Below are 19606 nucleotides of genomic sequence, written 5' to 3' on the forward strand. Positions count from 1 at the left end.
CCATTTCACTAAAAAACTTCCACTTGTTTAAAATTGCTGAGTTAGTAATTAATTTATGTTTAAAATTTTTTTCTAACTAACAATTTTAAATAGGTGGAAGTTTTTTAGTGAAATGGTGGACAAGTGACATGGTCCACAAGAGGACTCTAAAAAAAAAAAAATTTCAAATTATTTAGGATATTTCAAACAGATTTTTTTTAATTTTTTTCAAAAATTTTAGGGAGGCCAAGGCCCCCCTCGGTCCTCAAGTGGCTCCGCCGCTAGGTTCTTGAATTCACAAAGAGAAAAGGGTATAGAATCCATTAGAGAAACAATAAACAAAAGTTTGAATTTTTATTAATATCAATAATACTGGAAAAATGTTTACAAATTTGGAGGCCTATTTAAGGGCTTCATAAAACTTAACAGAGAATAAAATATATTTTAAAATAATTCATAATTAATACCTAACTATACCAGGAACCAAATTTGACTTAAAAATCATTAAAAATAGCTAAAAACAAGGAAATAAATGTCCTAAACCTAAAATAACAAAAAATAATAAATTACTATAATAAAATAGTAAATTGTGCCCTACATCAAATATGTTGAACAAGTGGGAACATTTGTTGTGGATTGTAATTCATCCATTAGCACAAGATATACACTTTGAATGAAAAAGATGCCATTTAGGTTTTGAGGACACATAAGAACATCATTAGCCACATTTGCACTAAGAGAAATTCAATTAACGTACTTAGCTTCATGAGGGAGGTTGATTCTCACCCAGCAAAAAAAAAAAAAAGCTTCATAGGGAGGTTCATCCAACATGTCATCTCCCAACATCGTTTCTCTACACTTATAAATTCATTCATTGTGGACATTGTGATTAACTCATCGCTATTAAAACTATCCAATAACCACCTATGTCCTATACATGTATTGATTTAAAATCCCCTACTCTTCAGACAACTCCTGTATAAAACAATGTCTTATACCTTTAAAAATACTCTATTGTTTGTATTTATCGCCGAATCATTTTGCTTCAACTCTTTTGTAGATTAGAAGCAATAACAACTTACTTCTTAGGTTTTATTGTGAAAATGTTGTATACACATCATTAATTTTTCTTCAACTCTCTAAATAAATGGTTTTAAAACCAAATTGGACCAAAAACCGGTGGTTTAACTAGAAAAGACCAAATACTGGACCCAATTTCAATTCTTCGACCGTTCCAATTTTTAACACCATATTCTAAATTCCATCCCACCTTGCAATTGAAACCCCTCAAAGAATGAGTTGGTATATATGTTGTTAGGCTGTTTCTCAAGAAAAAAAAAAAAAAATATATATATATATATATATATATGTTGTTAGGCCCAGCCGAGGCTAGTCCTCAACGTTCAAAATTGGTCCAGCCCATTCTACAAATATTTGATAATTCTTACCCAGGCGTTCAGGCCAAGCCACACCGCCACAGCCAAAACTTTCAAAACACGCTAAATTTTCACATCAGCGGGAAATACGACCTCCCTTTAAAAAAAACCGAATTTCAAATCCCAAATCTTTTAAAAAACCACACGAACTGTGTCAGTCACAGAAGTAGTACGAAAAAAAAAAAAAAAAACACAACCTAATAAAGCCTTGCCATAAAAACCCCACTGTTTTAAGCAAGATTTTAAAATTCCACTTCCTCTCCTCAGTCCTCACTCATTTTTTACTCTTTTTCAAATTCAAAACCCTAATTACCAATTGCAATTTAATTTCTCTCCCTCTCTTTAAAAGTTTGGGACTATGCGGAAGACAAGAAGCAGAGTTGTTGACAACGAAGAAGCGTTAAGGGCCGTGAAGCGCGAGAAGGCGAGTGGCGGCGGCGGCGAAGACCGAGTTGACGCGGCGGGTGACGATGAGTCGACCCGGGAGAGTCGCTTGGATCGGCGGGTTCTCCGGTCTAAGTACCTCGCCGTCATGAATATGATTAAAGGTACGGAGTAAATGATATTTTCCGTTCTGATTTTTTTTTTATTAAATAAAAAAGAATTTTATTTGATTTATGTAATTTGGTTGTTGCAGATGAAAGAGACGATTTAACGAAGGCAGAATCGGAAAAGTTCAGCGTTATCATTGGTGAAGTGGAGAGATTGCATGAATTGGGTATTTTTTTTTTCTTCTTAAATCTTGTTTGGTTGCTGAGAAAATTGAAAAAGTAAGGAAAATGAGTTTTCATGATTAAAAAATAAAAAAATTGAGTAACCTTCTGATAAATGCAGTGGAAAGAATTATGTAATCAATATTTTTATAGCTCCGTATAAAATTAGATAAATATTGTACTTGCTAGTTCAATAAAGTTGTATTGGGATTGCTTAGGTAGAATATTTTTTGAATTTAGGTTCGTGATGAGTGTTAGAATAATGGTTAAAATGATTAAATTCATAATTTTTTTAATTGCTTGTTCTTTTGGTATAAGTGGTAATTTATTGTAAAAGGAGCTTGTATAATTTGAAAAGGCTGGGTTTGCTACATGTCCTTATTTGAATTTTCTTGATTTGCTTTAATGAAAGTGGGTATTTAAATTGTGTGTTTACCTAAATTGGGGTTTCCAGTTCAGAAGCCAAGGGAGCAAGTTGCTGATGCGGAGGCCCTCTTGGACATTGCTAATACCTTGGCGAGCTCCGTGAAATCCCATTCCAATGAGGGTATCACACCTGCAGAATTCGTTAGCTGTTTGCTCAAACAATATGGGGGACCCAGTAGGGGGGTTGCCACCCAAGGGGATGCTCAGATTATGGTCTGTTGGAAAGATATTGGTCTTGCTGTTGCACCGATTTTCAGTAAGGCTCATGGATGTTGTACCATGTGAGTTTCTTTTTTTACTTTTTGTCTTAATGTGCTCGCTGCTCAAAACCATATGCATTTCTTGTTGTCTTAACACGTGCTGACTAATGGTTTTGTCACCCATTTTACTTTTGTCAATTTCTTCAGGCTTGGACCTATGAATACCGAGTTGAAGCCTCGAAAGACTGTGGTTCAGAGAAGACGCACAAAGCCAGCTGAAAGTGCTCATCCTGAAGAGGTGACATTGCTTTCTGTCCCAGCCTTGCTGTTTATGTAATTGGGACTAACTTTGCCATGTGCTTTGTGTGTAAGATTTGTCTCTAATGGAAGGATAGAGGATATGGGTAGTTAGGATTGTAGATAAGAGGTTTTATAAACAGCAGGTTGATCAAATGCTGCTTTGTTAACAAGTATAAAAGTTATATTGATTGTGGCTTTAAGGTTGTTATGCTTGAATTCATGTTGTTAAAAGGTGCTTTCCCTGCTAGATCTGGAAAAAAATAAAGGTTTTAAATCCATATATATATTTTTCCTATTTTAGAAGAAAGGTTAAAACTAGAAGTATGTTGTTGAATGATTTGATTTTAGATTTTATGTTTCTTAGCTTTCTTGTTACTGCAAATTCTTTTTATGGGATTTTCTTAAAGCTTGTTCACACTTCACACAAGCCACTTTTTTTGTGTCCTATTTTTAAAATGTTCTCTGTTGTGTATCTGTGGTCTGGTCTTTCATGATAATGCCAAGGTTTATGATCCAAGAGCAACTTTGATGTAATTTTTTTTTTTCTTCTTTTCTTGAATTATTAAATTGATACTTCTACCTTGCTTTAGCAATGTGAGCATTAACCTGGATCTATTATGTGTGTCACAGCTAGATGGTGCTGGGGAAGAAGAAAAAACAGATACTGACAAGAATATGGCAACAATGTTTGGGATATTAAGGAGGATGAAGCGTGTTAGACTTGAGAGTTTGATATTGAATAGAAAGTCCTTTGCACAGACTGTGGAGAATTTATTTGCTCTGTCATTCCTAGTTAAAGATGGGCGAGCTGAAATAAATGTTGATGAAAATGGCTCTCATCATGTTTGTAAGTGCATTTGGTCAAAAAATATAAACAGAATTTCTGCTTCCACTGACATGTCTTAGGCCTTCTGGCTTTTGTTCTGTTGGCTTATTTGTTACTTGTTTTCCTTCTCAGCACCAAGGAATGCTCCTGCTGCCAACTCTGTTATGTCAGGCGAGGTTGCTTATGGTCACTTTGTGTTCAGATTCGATTTCAAGGATTGGAAGGTATATTTGTGTGCCTTGAGTGTTTAAGTTATCTCCTCTGCTTTCATGAATGACATTTTTGTGCGTGCCTTGTATTTGAGTCACTCGTGAAGCCTGATTTGTCTTATCCTCTTCATGGGCACATGGTATCTGTCTAGTGGCAATTGGTTGCTAAAAACTATGTAATGATCAGTTGCATTGAATCTGTATTGTATAATTTTTGTTCGTTTAAACGAACTTTCAGAATTAGTGTGAAGTTAAGCTACAAGGAACAGTAAATTTACCTTTACCCTGCAATTGGGAACCCAAAAAAAAAGTAGTTCTTTTTGTCTGCAAAGCCAAAAGTACGGTTTTTGTGAGGTCCTGTTAGTGCATGTCTCTCTTGATAGCATAAATGGTTTTATGTCAGGTATCCATTTAATTTGTTTGATTTTTTACCTTGATAAACAACTTCTGATTGCATTTTTGCAGTTAATGATGGATGTTATGCCAAATGAAGAGGAGCTGATGCCACACAGGAACAGCTCAAACTCATCAGCTGCTACCCAGGCAGAGCCAGCAGTGAACAGTTCCCAAGCAACATTGCCCACAACACCAATTAGGAAACTGTCCAGGAACCGTGGCCGGGTTGTGCAGGAACAATCCATTCAACAAGAATCATCTGATAGTGATAATGATAGCGATCCTACAAGGGCCAATGCAAGTCGTAGGTGTAAACGTAAGCTTAATTGAAGGTATTAGTAGAAATTTGTGGATTTATCCCCAAAAACAATAGCAACATGCAGAGGTTTCCCTCTTTTTGTCCAGTTGCTTGCTGCATATTTATTGTGTCCTACAATGTATATTATAGGTATGTTCATTAACTTTTCTTGTTGCGTAGCTAGATTCCAACTATTTCGCTAGGTACCTTCAACATTGCGGTACCTTTTCTCTCTCTTGGTAGTTAGGTTCCATGTATTTGGCTAGGTACCTTCAACATTATGGTACCTTTTTTGTCTCTTTTGGGTTGGTTCAACTATGCCACTGTTTTTGGGGGGATATATTCAGTGTAAGTTAGGCTAAAACTATGTAAATTTACACAGTTTTTATGGTAACTGTGTGTATATATATATATATATATATATATATATATGGTTACTGTAGTTTTTGTATCTAATATTTTATTAATTTTCTCGTCTCTCTTCTGTGTCTCTCTTCCCGTCATCTCTCTCTTCTTTCTCTATCACTCTTCTTTGTCTAAACAATAGAGAACTTTTCTACAAATCCACCCACACCGCCCAACCACCATCACAACCCATTATATAACATGATAATCAAATCACAAAATCAACCCAAAATCAAAGGAAAATCAAATCCAAAATCAATGGAAAATCAAATTAAAAATCAACACAAACCTATAAATGGAAAACCCAAAATTAAACCTTCAATGAAAAAGTCATAACTCAAACCCAAATCATCACTGTTGCCAAGTATGCTGTTGCCAGTGTTGTTGCCTTGAATGTTAGTTTCAAAGAGGAATCGGCGATCCGGTGAGGAATAGAGATGTGGAGGTTGTGGTTCTATGTGAGAGAGAGCTCAAAGGAGAGAGAATATGAGGGAAATTCTTAAGAGAAAGAGAGAAGGTGATTTGTGTGAATGGATGAAATGAGAGAGAGATGAGAGGAAAACTATGTGAGTGATTGTGTTTGGATGAGAGAGAACTAAGAGGAGGTATTTCATATTTGAGAGTTGAGAGGAGACTAGAGAGTAAGAGGCAGAGGCATACTAGTGTCAAACTTTACTTGTTGAGGTGATTTGATGTGATTGGTGTATAATAATTTTTAGATGGTCTCGCAGTTGATCTTATTTTTATTGTACATTTTAAGAACATTCACATTCGAAAATTGCATCTTATCTTATTTTACCATCTCAAAAAGCTGTTTTATTAATTATACTATACCATTTTACAACACATCTAACATCTCAAAACTCTATTTTTTTCCTATTTTATTTAAATATTCTTTTTTATTCCTTTTTTTTTTTTTTTTTTTACTATTTCTCCCTCAACCTCTAGCACTGGCTATAATAGATAAAACCAAAACAGTTCAACCTGCAGTCACCCCCATAGCCACCATGCCACCACCAACACATAGTCACCCTTATATATCCCAACACCATCCACTGGACCATCAAACCAAAACCAAAACCACATTAAAAAAAAAAACCCATCAAAGCATCAGTTCAAACCAAGCCAAAACCCCACCATCAAAGCCACCATCAAACCAAGCCAAAAAAAAAAAAAATCACCACAATCTCTGATCTTCTTTGATCCACGCCGATCTCAAATCCAAAATCCAAAACCCAACTCCAATCCACACCCACCGGCCACAACTGATCCAAACCCACGCCACCACCTGACCCATGATACATCGATCCACCTTTCCAAACCCATCACCTGACCCACCTATCCAAACCCATCACCGATGGAGCTTCGTTTTGAGAATTTGCAAACAAAATCTTAACCCAAACCCAAAAACTCTTGAGAATCTCAATTTGAAGAGAGTGATAAAGTGAAGAGTTAAATGGGTAGAACTATCTAGAGTGTTGGGTTTATGGGATGAGTAAATCGGCTTGGTGAAGCTTAGCGATGGCGAGAGTGAGAGATTGTGTGAACTTGAGAGAGAAGAGAGAGAGGCTTGGTGAAGCTCAATGATGGAGAGAGAGAGATGAGAGACTGCGTCGTGTGAATGAGAGAGAAAACTGATATTTAGAATAAAATATTATATTTTGTTTTACAATTAAGCTACAGTGCGATTTTACATTTAGAATCGCATTGTAGCACAATTACAATTTTTTTTGCAATAGTAGCTTTTTACAAGTTTGGACGCAAAGGTTGTTTTGGGCTTTTATGCTAAATTGAACCAATATATGGCATATGCCATTTCCAATATGAATGTTCTAATGATGTCATTTCAATAACCGTAAACAAAGTTATAAGATTTTGTATCATTAGACTTCTAGACTTAAGAATGGCTCTTTGACGGTATAGATTCTATACTAAATTTGTAGTAATTATTACTGATAATTAAATTCCAAGCTGAAGTGCTTGCTCCTATATATTTAAGGTTCATTTAGATAGAACTTCTTTTGTTGAAATTGAAAATTAAAGACTGAAAACACTGTAGCAAAATAATTTTTAAATGTGTGAATAATACCATGAGACTCATTTTTAATGAAAAAGTTATTGAAAAGTGAAGTTTGTGGAACCTGTACATAGTACACGGGTGCATTGTTCATTGCTGAAAAGTCAAAACATGCTGTTGGAAAAAAAAAAACAAACGAAAAAAACAAAACGTTAATGTGGATCCGCGTTACTTATATATGATCCCCAGAACGTTGAACTAGTTAACCAATGAGTACGGATCATACCAATGTATCCAATTGCTCCTATGGCTCTATTCAATTACAAACAAATCAATTGTGGTTGGCTTGAATTTTCGTTACCAAATTGATTTAAGTGTAGCAGGACAAAATTGGATTTGATTGTTTTTAATAAGTAGCAAATTTTTAACAGTATTGGTTTCATGAATTCATGTGCGAGCATGACTTAAAAATTAATATGCTAATCAATTACTCTCAAATACTTGATGCCATTAAATTAATTAAAAAAAAAAAAAAAAAAAAACTTGACGCGTTGTGTGTGACTTAACAAAACATAACCATAAAAAGGCATTATTTCTTTTTGAAAAAGGAACAGTACAATTGACTTCAAGTTCATATGACACCTCTTCTCCTACAGAATGGAATGGAGCTTATAGACGTAGGTTCAACACTTTACTTATTAATTAAAAAAGAAAAATTGAAGAGTCTAAGAAACATGAATCTTATTAGTGTTTCAAAGGTCCAGGACTTCCACATGGGGCCTTTGCAACACCTGCCCCCAAGAAAATGTCCCTAAGAAAGGCAAAGAAAAATTCTCACAACAAAATGGGGCCACTAGCCAAACCATCCTAGGTTGAAGCCGATTGGGAAAAAAAGGAGCAGAAAACTAGCAGCATTAAAGCTAAACTTGAAGTTCGGAGTCTGGCTTACTATAAACCAATTTGTGGTTGTCCTAGTGCTTATCTGTTGGAATGTCAAGATCCTTGAATATTGGACTGTCAACTCCGACACCCATTGCGTTCAGGCCATTGTCAACATATATAACAGCACCGGTGATGGCAGAAGCCAAAGGTGATGCTAGAAAGGCAGCTGTGTTCCCCACTTCATCTGTTTAATCAGCTTATGAACTCAGTAAAATGTGATAAAATAGTGGAAATAGGAATAAAGCAGGTAAAATTGAAGGACAAAGAAAAATCTGGAAAGTCACCTGCGGATAGTTCTTTTTGCAAAGGTGCATTGACTATTGAATAGTCAATCATCATGTCAATAAATCCAATTGCTTTTGCAGCACGGCTCCTTAGTGGACCTGAGGATCAAAGATACTTCAATCAACCAGGAAAACTGAGGCAGTGGTAATACCAGCAACTACTTGACATCTTTATGAAGCCTAAGTATCAAACTAGATCCAAAGAGGTCAAACAGACCCTGGACCCAAGATTTAAAACAATAAAAATCCTGAAAGTGGCAACAAATATACAATGTATAGAACTATTAAGGCCTCAAAAATCAATTTAGTTGGATTATGTTAGCTGAGCTGAGAATTATTAAGTCGTTGTTAGTTAAAGCCGGTCATTGTAAAAGCAAGCTTTCATGAAATTCAGGAGCTTAAGATCTGATTAAGATACTCTAGACTTTTTAGGTAACTCCACCATAGAGTTCCTAAAATTCTATCCATTCATTTTGAAATTAGTGGATTGAATTTGGACACATCGACAATAATTTAAGTAGATTCCAAAATGATAATAGTATTTATTTATTTTTAAAAAATCATATCCACTCATTTTAAAATGGGCAGATAGGAATTTAGGAACTCTATAGTAGAATTACCCCTACAAACTAGCATCCTAATCCCTAAAGATCAGGATTTGAAGAAGAAAATGAACCGACTAAACCGCCTCTGGCTAGGGCAATGAGGCTCGTTTAAGATGGAGCAAGATGGGTAAATGGGTTGAGGCAAGGCTAGTGGTCTCAAGAATTACCAACCAATCCGAATATAGAAAACATATAGATTCTAATAAGTACATCCTAATACACACACACACACAAAAAAAACACTATCACTAGGATTAAAGTATCAAAGATATTTTTGAAAACCCAACAAAACCTTATCTCTGAGAAAAGTAGCATTAAAACACATGTTGAGCATTGGCAACAATAGCTATGATTTAAAACAATTCTTGTGGACCATGACATGGATGCATAAAATCTGAGATAGGAAACACTTTAAATTGAATTTTAAAAAAGAAAGGGCCAAGTTACCAGCAGATATTGTGTTGACTCTGACTTTGTGTTTTCTACCCGCTTCAAAAGCAAGCACCTGAATGAATCAACATATGAATATATATGCCAAAAACATATCAAAATGAGGTTAAAAAAATGTGGTGCTGATAACTAGAAATGGATAGGTAGAAAGAAATGCAAACTTACTCGTGTGTCACTCTCCAGAGCAGCCTTTGCTGAACTCATACCTCCACCATACCTGAGTAATATATATCAAGAGCTCCATCACCCAATGATAAATGACAACTCTTTAAACTGAACAGCGAAGCAAACAGTGCATGACATACATACCCAGGAATTATCCTTTCAGAAGCAATATATGTAAGAGAAATTGAAGAACCACCTGTAACAACAACAGCCATATATATGAGTTCCACATTTGCCTTGATGCAGTAAATCTAGTACAATGAAAAAAGCAAAGAACCGAGGACAAGAAGAAAATAAAGTATTTTGGATAATTAAGCATAGGAGATTGCCTGGATTCATTATTGGAATGAAATGTTTGAGTAAAGAAACATAGGAGTAACTTGATGCAGATATAGCTGCAAGATATCCATTCCTGGATGTCTCCAACAGAGGTTTAGTGACCTATTAAAGAGGTGATTGCTTGTTAACTTTAAGATTAATAACACATAGATATTCCACAATTAAAAAAAAAGTACCTCTGGCCCATTTGCAAGTGAGTGAACAAGAATGTCGATGCTGCCAAAATCATTCTTCACAGATTCAGCAACTTCCTGCAAGACAATTTAAAAATGAGTAGAACATTAGAGAGCATGTCATATTTGATAATGTTGGTGGGTCTGCATGTCTTAGCATATAGGTCAATGTTTTAATGAAATCTCAAAACCAGTAAGAAGAAAAATGCCTCTAGCAACTGAAGGTTAATAAAAGCTTTAAATAAATCAAATTACATATTGGCTTAATCTTCTGGTCAAAGCATAGCTGTATGATAAGTGACAACAAAGTTTTTATAATTCCTAGGCTTGGCAAGGCAAGCACAAAAACAAAAGGAAAACCCTTCTAACAAATGAACTGATTGCAAACTCAAATAGTGACACGACAGAAAGAGAACAGATTACAGCTAACAGTTTAGTCTTCAGATTAGATACAAGTCACATGTAATAGGTACAGAATGCACGCTAGTCAACTAAGATGAACAATATAGCAGGCTTTGCCACCTCTTATAAACCTTTACATTTGAAAAGACCATAGCACTACCAAATTATGAGGGCACGAAACCCACCCCTCATATATGTCAGCTTACATATGCAGTTTTACAAAATTTTAAAGCATTGACTATCCCTTCTCTGTCACTAAGTAACCCAGAAACTTGTGTAGCTTGTTCAAGACTCTAGAGCTTGAAACATGACACCTTAAAGTTACAAAACAAAATTAAAATTAACGTCTAACTTTAGCAGACCAACCCAAAAATTCAATTACTCACATGAATCATGTGTCTTAAGAAGCAAGGTAAAAAAAATTAAGAAAGATAAAAGACAAGCCTAACGTGGTGCTGCTTGTATCTTGGATTTCAGTTTAAAAATGTCATTGGCCCTACATCTAGGTTTGTTTTGTTCAAGTGCAGACTATGAAAAGTGCCATGTCTTATGTGAATTTTGGCATTAATATCTCATTCAAATTCAAGTAGGCTGTCAATAAATGACTTCAAACCTTTTCTCAAACTCCAATTTAGGCTCTAAATGTTCCTCAACAGAAAATTCAAACAGAAATAGGCAAAGTGAAATAATATGATGTTATACCTGAACAGTCCAATTACTGGATCCTGCATAGCGTTTATTTGCTTTTATCTGCAAGAATTAACAACACCACATGTTAGTCAAGAACAGATTTGACCCATTTTATACTTTGTAAGACTATAAATCTCTCCATTACATCTTCAGGTACATCCTCAAGGTTGTCAAAGACTGCATCCAAAGGATATACTTTAGTAATCTCCATTAAAGAGCCATCTGGCAACCTGAAACATCAAACCTTTTGTTAGTACCGGCCACTTACAAGTAATACCCAGTTTCCCTAATTAAAAACTTACACACGTGATTCGTCAAATTTTCCACGTCGCAGGCTGGATTCAAAAATGTTCAAAGCCTGCAAGAGCAGCTTCCTGGTTAGTAGTTATCCATTTCATGAGTCTTGGGAATTCTATTATAGGAAATCTCAAATGCACAACCCTAAAGATTAGGATGATTTACTTACAGGCACCCATGTGCCTAAGAGAATCTCAGCCCCTGCAGCAGCAAGGGATTTAGCTATTGCCCAACCATATCCGTTGTCATCAGCAACACCAGCAATAAATGCCCTCTTACCTACACATAGTGCAACTCGTTTTAGTTTTTAGTGGTATTTTTTTATTTAAATTTTTTTAAATAGGGATACTTGTTGTAAGTATCAACTTAGCAGATTCAGTAAAGGTAACAGTTCCAGGAGAATTATTGCAGAAGTGGAAAGACGATATCACCACAAAATTAGCAACCAAAAGAGGTTTGGTAAAGTGCTGTCTTTAGAGTAATATATTGGCTACAGATACAAGACCAGCTTTCACAAGGAAATACAGCCAAGAAAAAGTGGACATTGAGAAACAAAGATGTTACAGAGGTTGTTCCTTTAAATGTGACAGTTTCCACCAACAATTTTGAACAATCACAAGCCACAAATTGATAGGTCAATGAAAATTATAAGACAAATCATAACTGTTACAAGCTATCCCATAACAAGAAATAGAAGGACATCAAAGCACCATAAACACAAGAACTTTGAAACTCTTAGAAGGAATTTCATACGTACAAAAAGCAAAAGCAAAAGAAAACTGACCTCTCAAATCAATTGGCAACCCTGAGATAGGCTTGTTTTCAGTAGCTTCAGACATTGCTTTTGTAACAACCTTATCAAATTTAATAGACGATGATGTAAAACTCCGCTGGAAAGGTTGTACAGATGATATATGGCATGCACTTGTAAGCTTATTCCATGATACCGCCTTGGAATTGCCACCAAGAATTGCAGCACCTGCCTTGAAAAGTCTGCGAGAAGAAGAAATGCAGGGTCTTGCTGTTGCAATTTGCAGGCTGGAAGCGGCTGTTGTTGCCATCTCCAGTAAATGATATCTCACACTAGAGAAAAGAGATCTATTGGAAGCAAGGGCACTCGTATTAATATATATTAAAAAAAAAATGTATAGTAGATCTCATAAAGTAAATGTCAATAAGCTCTAGCTAGAATGGGAGAGGCCGTAGATTCAAGATCCGCCATGCATGTGTGTGTGATTTATCAATTGAAAAAAAAAAGGACAATTCTTTATATTACTATGTATATATTTATAACTTAATACTTCTAATAAGATATATTAGCGTACGGTATTCCTCTTCCATTAAATTTCAAAGCATAAAAAAAAATTGTCAATTCTTGCATGCCCAACTCCTGCCAGGGCTTGCATCAAATAAAAATAAAAATCTAGAAACAGCTCATTTTACTCAACAATCCAAAATTACACAAGAAGATAACAATGGACAGAATTTTCTTTCCAACCAGTTTGGAGGAAAATTACTCCAATTTTCTATCCACGTGTGCTTTTAATCATATGAATTATTTAAATGTCATGCGCCTTAAATCAATGACTTAAATAGTTCATGTGATTAAGAAACACAAGGATGAACATATGACTCACCATGTAATGGTTTAGGGGTGAAAATAGGCACCCAAAAAAAGGATTTTTTTCCCCAATAGTTTTAAGTATGAAAAAAGATCATTTTAAAGTTTAAGATCAAAAAGTGTAGTTCTCAATAGTTTAGGAACAAAAAGAAAGAGCTTATTAAAGTGTAGGAACCAGGGCCGGCCCTTCCCTTAGGCGAGTTAGGCAATTGCCTAAGGCCCCCAAGTGGAAGGGGGCCCCAAAATTTTAGAAAAGAACCAACCGGGTAGTAGAGGAAAAAATATATATACATATTTAGTTTCAAATGAATTACAAAAATAATCTGGCACATCCTTTTAACCAAAAAAAAACAAAAATTTTGGTAAATCCTATTAAACATTGGTTCTAAACAAAATCATTGACCAAAAATCAACCAGATAAACTACAAATCCGATCTAAGAGATTAACCACAAAACAATCACAAATCAAAACAAATAAATCCACTCAAAACCCTAAAAATTTTACCTTTCTCTCTACTCTCTGCTCTCCGCCTCTCTCTAGTCTCCAGTCTCCACTGTTCAGTCTCCAGCTGAACCGCCTCAGCCTCTCTCTGATTCTCTGCTCTCCGCCTCTCTCAAGTCTCAACTGCTCACCTCACCTCAGGAATCAGGTATAAAATTATAAATATTTGGGCACAGGGCACTGCATTTTATTTGTTAAGAACTTAAGATAACTTTGTTTGTTTGGGCCCTCCCTGGCTGATTTTGTAACTTTGTTTGTCACTTATCAGTTTATCATTATGGCTGCCTGGACCCTCCCTGGACTGGGCGTTAAGTTTGGGCCTTCAAGGTTTTTTTTTTTTTTTTGTTATTTTTTTATATTATTATTATTTTTTAAAGCCTGCATTTTTTTTTTTTTTTTTTAGTTATGGATAGGATTTGTTTTTTGTTTGTTTGTTTATTTTTTATTTTTTATTTTTTTGGTGGGTGGGCCTTATTAATAAGTCTTGTGTCAGTGTTATGGCTGTGCTTAAATTTGTGTTATGCTTGTGCTTATTTTTTTTTTCAATTTATGTAGCTTGAGATTGCTAAAAACTTGTTATTGTTCAGTGAAACTACAACAATACTTTTTATATAAATCAAGTTCTATTTCTCATTTGCTCTACACTTGAAAGTTATTTTTTTATTTTAGTCTTTATAAATATATTGTTTGATTAGAAATGTCTACTAGAAAATATATATTTGGATATGAAAAACTTAAAAAAAGAAGAAAAATTAATTGAGTCTCAAAAAGGATCAATGGATAAATTTGTTATTAATAATAAACAAAATATAACACAAAATTTAGATGAAAATATCACAAATGAGCAAAAAATTCACCAAAATAATTTAGAAGAAGATGATGTTCAATTTTGCAATACAACAAATCTTGATAATGAACTTCAAAATAATTTAGAAGAAAATGAAAATAATTATGAAAAATATAATATAAAAATATTAAATAAACATTAATTTAATTAACATATAAGTATAAAAAAATGCCAAATTTTTAATTCTCACCTTAGGACCCAAAATGTCTAGGGCCACCCCTATTTCCCTCTCATCCTCTCTCTGCCTCAACCCACGTCACACCGTGCTCCATGGCTGATCACCAAGCTCTCCTTCTAAACCTCCATGGCCAGAGCTTTTTAAGCTCATCACCTCTAATCATGCATCACTACTGAAACCTAGCCAAAATCAAATCACGACCACCACCACGGCCAAAACCCAGCCAAAATCAAATCGCAACAAAAACCCAGAAGCCCACCAAATCACAAATCAAATCACACCCACCGAAATCAAAACACAAAACCCACAAAACAACCAAAATCACAAAATGAAAACACTGAAAGTGAACCCACTATTAAAAAAACATATATTGGTTTTGTTATTATATTTTAGAAGAAGAATCATCTTGTTGAACTAATTTTAAATCCAAATTAATCAAACAAATAAATAAATAAACAAAAATCACACACCATAATCTGGTGAAGTCTCGTGAGCCACAATTTCACCTAAATGGATCGTCTGAGTTGAGAGGAAGAGATTTTCATAGTTTTTGGCTTGGCAGCACAATCTTCGATTTCCTTTCTTGACGTGGCTTTCGCTCGCTTCTCTCCTGTCAGCCTAGGCGACGTATAAAGAGAAATAAAAGGAAGAAGAACAAAACACCACATAAAAAAGAAGAAAAGAAAAATAGTGAGAGAAGAAAGACGAACTGAGATCAGGTGCATCGCAGGTATTTTTTTATACATTTTTTACTTTTTTTTTTAAAAAAACTTTTTAACTCTCCTTTAATATATTTTATTTAATGGTTGAGATTGAAAGTTGTTTTTTCAACTTTTAATCTCAGCCATTAATTATAATTGCATCAGGGTATTGTACCTGAATCTGAAAAAGACAAAGAGATCTACAAATACACATACACATACAAATACACATACACATACACATACACATACATAAGCACGCATAAACACATACACATACACATAAACATACATAAATATAAGCACGCATAAACACATACACATACACATACATAAGCACACATACACACACATACATAAACATACACATACACATATACATACACATACAAATACACATAAACATATACACACATAAATATACATATACATAAACATAAACACACATACACAAAAACACGTATAAACTCAAATAAACGTAAACATACACACACATAAACTTAAATATAAACATAAACACACATAAAGGCTCGATTTAGCACACTAAAGTAACTAATGAAATTGTTTGAGGATTGGTGTTAGTTTGCAATTTTTTCTAGTCTATATGAAGGTTTAATTTTTTTCAGTCTGTATGTGTGTTTATGTCTATGTATGTTTATGTTTATGTGTGTGTGTTTATGTGTATGTGTGTTTATATTTGTTTGTTTTTGTTTATGTTTGTTTATGCGTGTTTATGTGTATGTGTGTTTATATTTGTTTGTTTTTGTGTATGTTTGTTTGTGTTCATGTATGTTTATGTAAATATGTGTTTATGTTTATAAATATAAATATATATAAACATGCACACATACATAAACATACACACGTATATACACACTCATACACATACACATACATAAACATACACACATATATAAACATACATAAATATAAATGAATATAAACATAAACACACATACACATAAACATAAACATAAACATACACATACACACACATAAACATACACATACACATACACATACACACTCATACACATACACATACATAAATACACATACACATACACATATATTTCTAATTCTCGCCTTAGGCCCCAAAATGTCTAGGGCCGCCCCTGGTAGGAACAAAAATCAAAATTGCAAACTTTAGGTACAAAAGCAATAGTTTAGCTTTTTTATTCACTACAATTCTTATTATTTATGGTTAAAAATCAATGATTGCTAATCTAAATTTCATTCTTTTTTTTTTTTTTGCTACAGTGAGTTGAGGGGATGTTGCCCTGAAATTTCCTTCTTTTAAATTTCTATTTCTTTCAAATTAGTGAAACTATCGTTCACAAAATCCTGATTTATTACACCATGCTAATGAAAGTAATAACTCATAGTTTGGTACACAGAAGTAAAAATCCTAAAAGAAACCCAAAAATTAAAACCCATCAATCAGCCAAAAAAAAAAAAAAAACCAAAACACACTTACACTGTAGTGGAAAATCTAAAAATAAATCCATAAATAATAAAAAATAAAAAATTTAAGTAGAACCCAGAAACACACAAGCAGGGATCAAGTAAAATGTGGGGACTTCAACCTCAAACATCTAACAATTTCAATAACAACATAAATACATACATACATACAGAGAGAGAGAGAGAGAGAGAGAGAGAGAGAGAGAGAGAGAGAGAGAGAGAGAGAGATTGACCTTTGTGTGAGAGAAGGCAGCAATGCGGAGAGCAAAATGGTGAAGAGAACGATGAGAGAGAAGTAGATGTTGGTTTGGTTGGGACTGGGAGCTAAAAGACTAAAGAGAGGCGCTTCGGAAATGTCGAAAGCAAAGCAAAGCAGATCGAAAATTTTTTGTTACTTTACTATAAGGAAAATGCCATCACACGACTTTTGCCACAATTTTTGTACCAATTTGTGGCAAAATCGTGGGCGATGGAGTAAAAGTGGGATCTACTGTTTCACCGCTCATAACTAAAAGTGAGGAGTCTATCGTTCATTTGTTCTACCGTTCATAACTTACCATGTGAGTAATTTGTAACAAAAAATTATAATCTTTAGTATCACTCTTAAGATAATGTCTTTACTTGCACCTTTTTTTTTTTTTTTTTTTTTCTTTTTTGAAACACATGCCTTTACTTGTACTTAGTTGTTTTTTTTTTTGAGGGGCTACTTGTACTTAGTTGTTGGATTTTGATTCATGACGTCATGCACTAGTATGTGTTCAAACTTATGAAAATAATTATATTATAAACAGTGATTATATTTGACACGATTAACAAACGCTACATAAAATTGGGCTACAATTAACATAATGGGTAAAGTTTCTGATAATTGAATAAGAGATCTAGAGTTCAATTCTTGTATATGCCAAAAACTTATTAATGTCTTACTTTGATGATAAAAAAAACCTAATTATTAGAAATAAATACCATAAGTTGAAACTCTATTAAAAAAAAAAAAAACACACACACACACACAACACAACACAAATACATACAAGTTTTGTGAATGGTATTTTGTGTAAAAGAGTAAATTGATCAATTCCATATTGATTTGCTTAGCTTCCATTTTTTCAATCATAAATGACTTGTTTCATATAAATAAATCTTATTTTTATCTACCATAAATTTGTATTCTAAATATTAAATTTTTTTAATGATTATATTGATAAATTTTTCATTGAAACTCCCCTAATCATTTACCCAATACAAAGAAAAAAAAAAGTCTATTTTCATTTTATTTTATTAGATCGCATATTAAATAGGTTAAAATTTGGAAATTGTCCATATTGTGTCAATTCACTTAATAAACAAGTTGTATTAGAGTTGAGGGGGGTTTTTATATGATTATTAAATGGGTTGGGTTAAGATTGAGTTATGTATTCGAATATTCTTGCCACAACATGAACAAAACCACTCTAACATGAATTGCCATCTCTAATTAAACACTATTATAACAAATTAAACCCTAGAATTTCAAGAGTAACTGTAGGGACACGATTTGTTTAACGGCCCAAGAGTAACGTTGGGCTCGTATGCAATGGGCCCCAACAATATGATTTGTAGAGAGTGGGCTTGAATGGCATGACCTTGGGCACAGGTGGACGGTTTGATCGTGGCGTCCATGGAAATTCTTGTACAGGCGGGCCTGGCTTGACTAGCTAAGCCCTCCATTGGAACGGGTTGTAGGACTTTTGTCCTCGGACGCTGTCCAAGGATCCTTGTGTCCTTCCCTCTCTCCCCTTTTACCGGGGGGGAAGAGTCCTCTCTCTTCTTCTGGGGGTCTTCTTTCTTTTATACCCATGTTTCTTTTCCTATTTAGAGTCCACGTGTAAGTTTCACTTTTCTGAGGTGCAAACCTGTCCTGTCAACCCATACCTAGTATGGTTTGGGGTCGTTGGGGAAGTTAAAGGGTATGGTTTAAAGGATGGACTTGTCAGATACAGGGTTTGGTATTATGACGTTGGCAGCTTTTTCCCTTACCCTGCCCCTGAACTCAGTTTCTCCCTTTCTTCAGGCATTTCATGAGGTGCCGAGCAAGAGGTTGTCCTCGGCAATGGCTCTTCTTGGCTTGGGCCGTAGGGCCTGGGCCCCCATGTAGAGTGGGACTGGGCCGCGAATTCATTAGCCCCACAATAGCCCCTCAAAATCCTGCTGCCCGACTTTTAGTTGGGGATGAGGATTTTGATAATACTGGGCCCACATCACGACTCATTCTGATTATGTACTTTTTGATGTTTGGGCTTTTTTATTTGCATAGGAGATGCACCGGATTAAGAGGCATTTCTTTAGTCTTCAGTCACGCGATGCCCTTTGACGTTCCAGTGTTCGAGACGCGCCTTCACGAGAATCCTTTAACCTTATGGTTGCAGGTGGCTTTGGAAATTGAGCCAAAACCATTTTGTCTGTAGCGTTCCTTGGAACTCTGCGTAAATTAAATGCCACTTCCTGGTCTTTTAAATAAATAGGATAGGAGGTTGCTCTACTTACACATAAATCCTTCAGTTTCCTCCCAAACCATAACCCTTAAGCCATAATCACAGCTTCCGTATCCGGTGTTATCCACCCTTAGTGTAATATGCTTGAGGCGCGGGTTGGGGTGAAGGAACTCCATCCGCCACAGAGGCGCCGGGTCCTTCTGAGACTCAAAGTAGTGAGGTCTGGGCAAGGGAGGCACAGATTCAAGAAAATATTCCATCTTGACA

At 34.9% G+C, this 19606-nt stretch overlaps 2 protein-coding genes across 3 annotated transcripts; one reads left to right on the forward strand and one right to left on the reverse strand.

The window, feature by feature from the left end:
• The first annotated feature begins 1406 nt into the window (after window positions 1-1406).
• On the forward strand, window positions 1407-4946 carry LOC126719916 (non-structural maintenance of chromosomes element 4 homolog A). The gene is made up of 7 exons (XM_050422416.1): window positions 1407-1963; window positions 2053-2133; window positions 2583-2835; window positions 2962-3052; window positions 3685-3901; window positions 4013-4104; window positions 4555-4946. Exons 1-7 carry the CDS (start codon window positions 1774-1776, stop codon window positions 4813-4815), a joined length of 1185 nt encoding a protein of 394 aa, XP_050278373.1. The 5' UTR covers window positions 1407-1773; the 3' UTR covers window positions 4816-4946.
• A 2975-nt stretch (window positions 4947-7921) lies between these two features.
• LOC126719924 (enoyl-[acyl-carrier-protein] reductase [NADH], chloroplastic) lies at window positions 7922-17219 on the reverse strand. 2 transcript variants are annotated; one of them, XM_050422430.1, is made up of 13 exons: window positions 17099-17219; window positions 12337-12650; window positions 11722-11831; window positions 11558-11613; window positions 11401-11485; window positions 11268-11315; window positions 10167-10241; window positions 9981-10092; window positions 9796-9847; window positions 9652-9703; window positions 9484-9541; window positions 8432-8530; window positions 7922-8331 (listed from the first exon to the last, which is right to left on the reverse strand). In XM_050422430.1, exons 2-13 carry the CDS (start codon window positions 12611-12613, stop codon window positions 8177-8179), a joined length of 1179 nt encoding a protein of 392 aa, XP_050278387.1. In that variant the 5' UTR covers window positions 12614-12650; window positions 17099-17219; the 3' UTR covers window positions 7922-8176. The 2 variants fall into 2 exon arrangements, with proteins under 2 accessions (XP_050278387.1, XP_050278382.1); XM_050422425.1 differs by lacking the exon at window positions 17099-17219 and adding an exon at window positions 13679-13894.
• Between the last annotated feature and the right edge of the window lie 2387 nt (window positions 17220-19606).

Source organism: Quercus robur, chromosome 1 (genome assembly GCF_932294415.1).
Source record: "Quercus robur chromosome 1, dhQueRobu3.1, whole genome shotgun sequence".
Taxonomy (NCBI): domain Eukaryota; kingdom Viridiplantae; phylum Streptophyta; class Magnoliopsida; order Fagales; family Fagaceae; genus Quercus; species Quercus robur.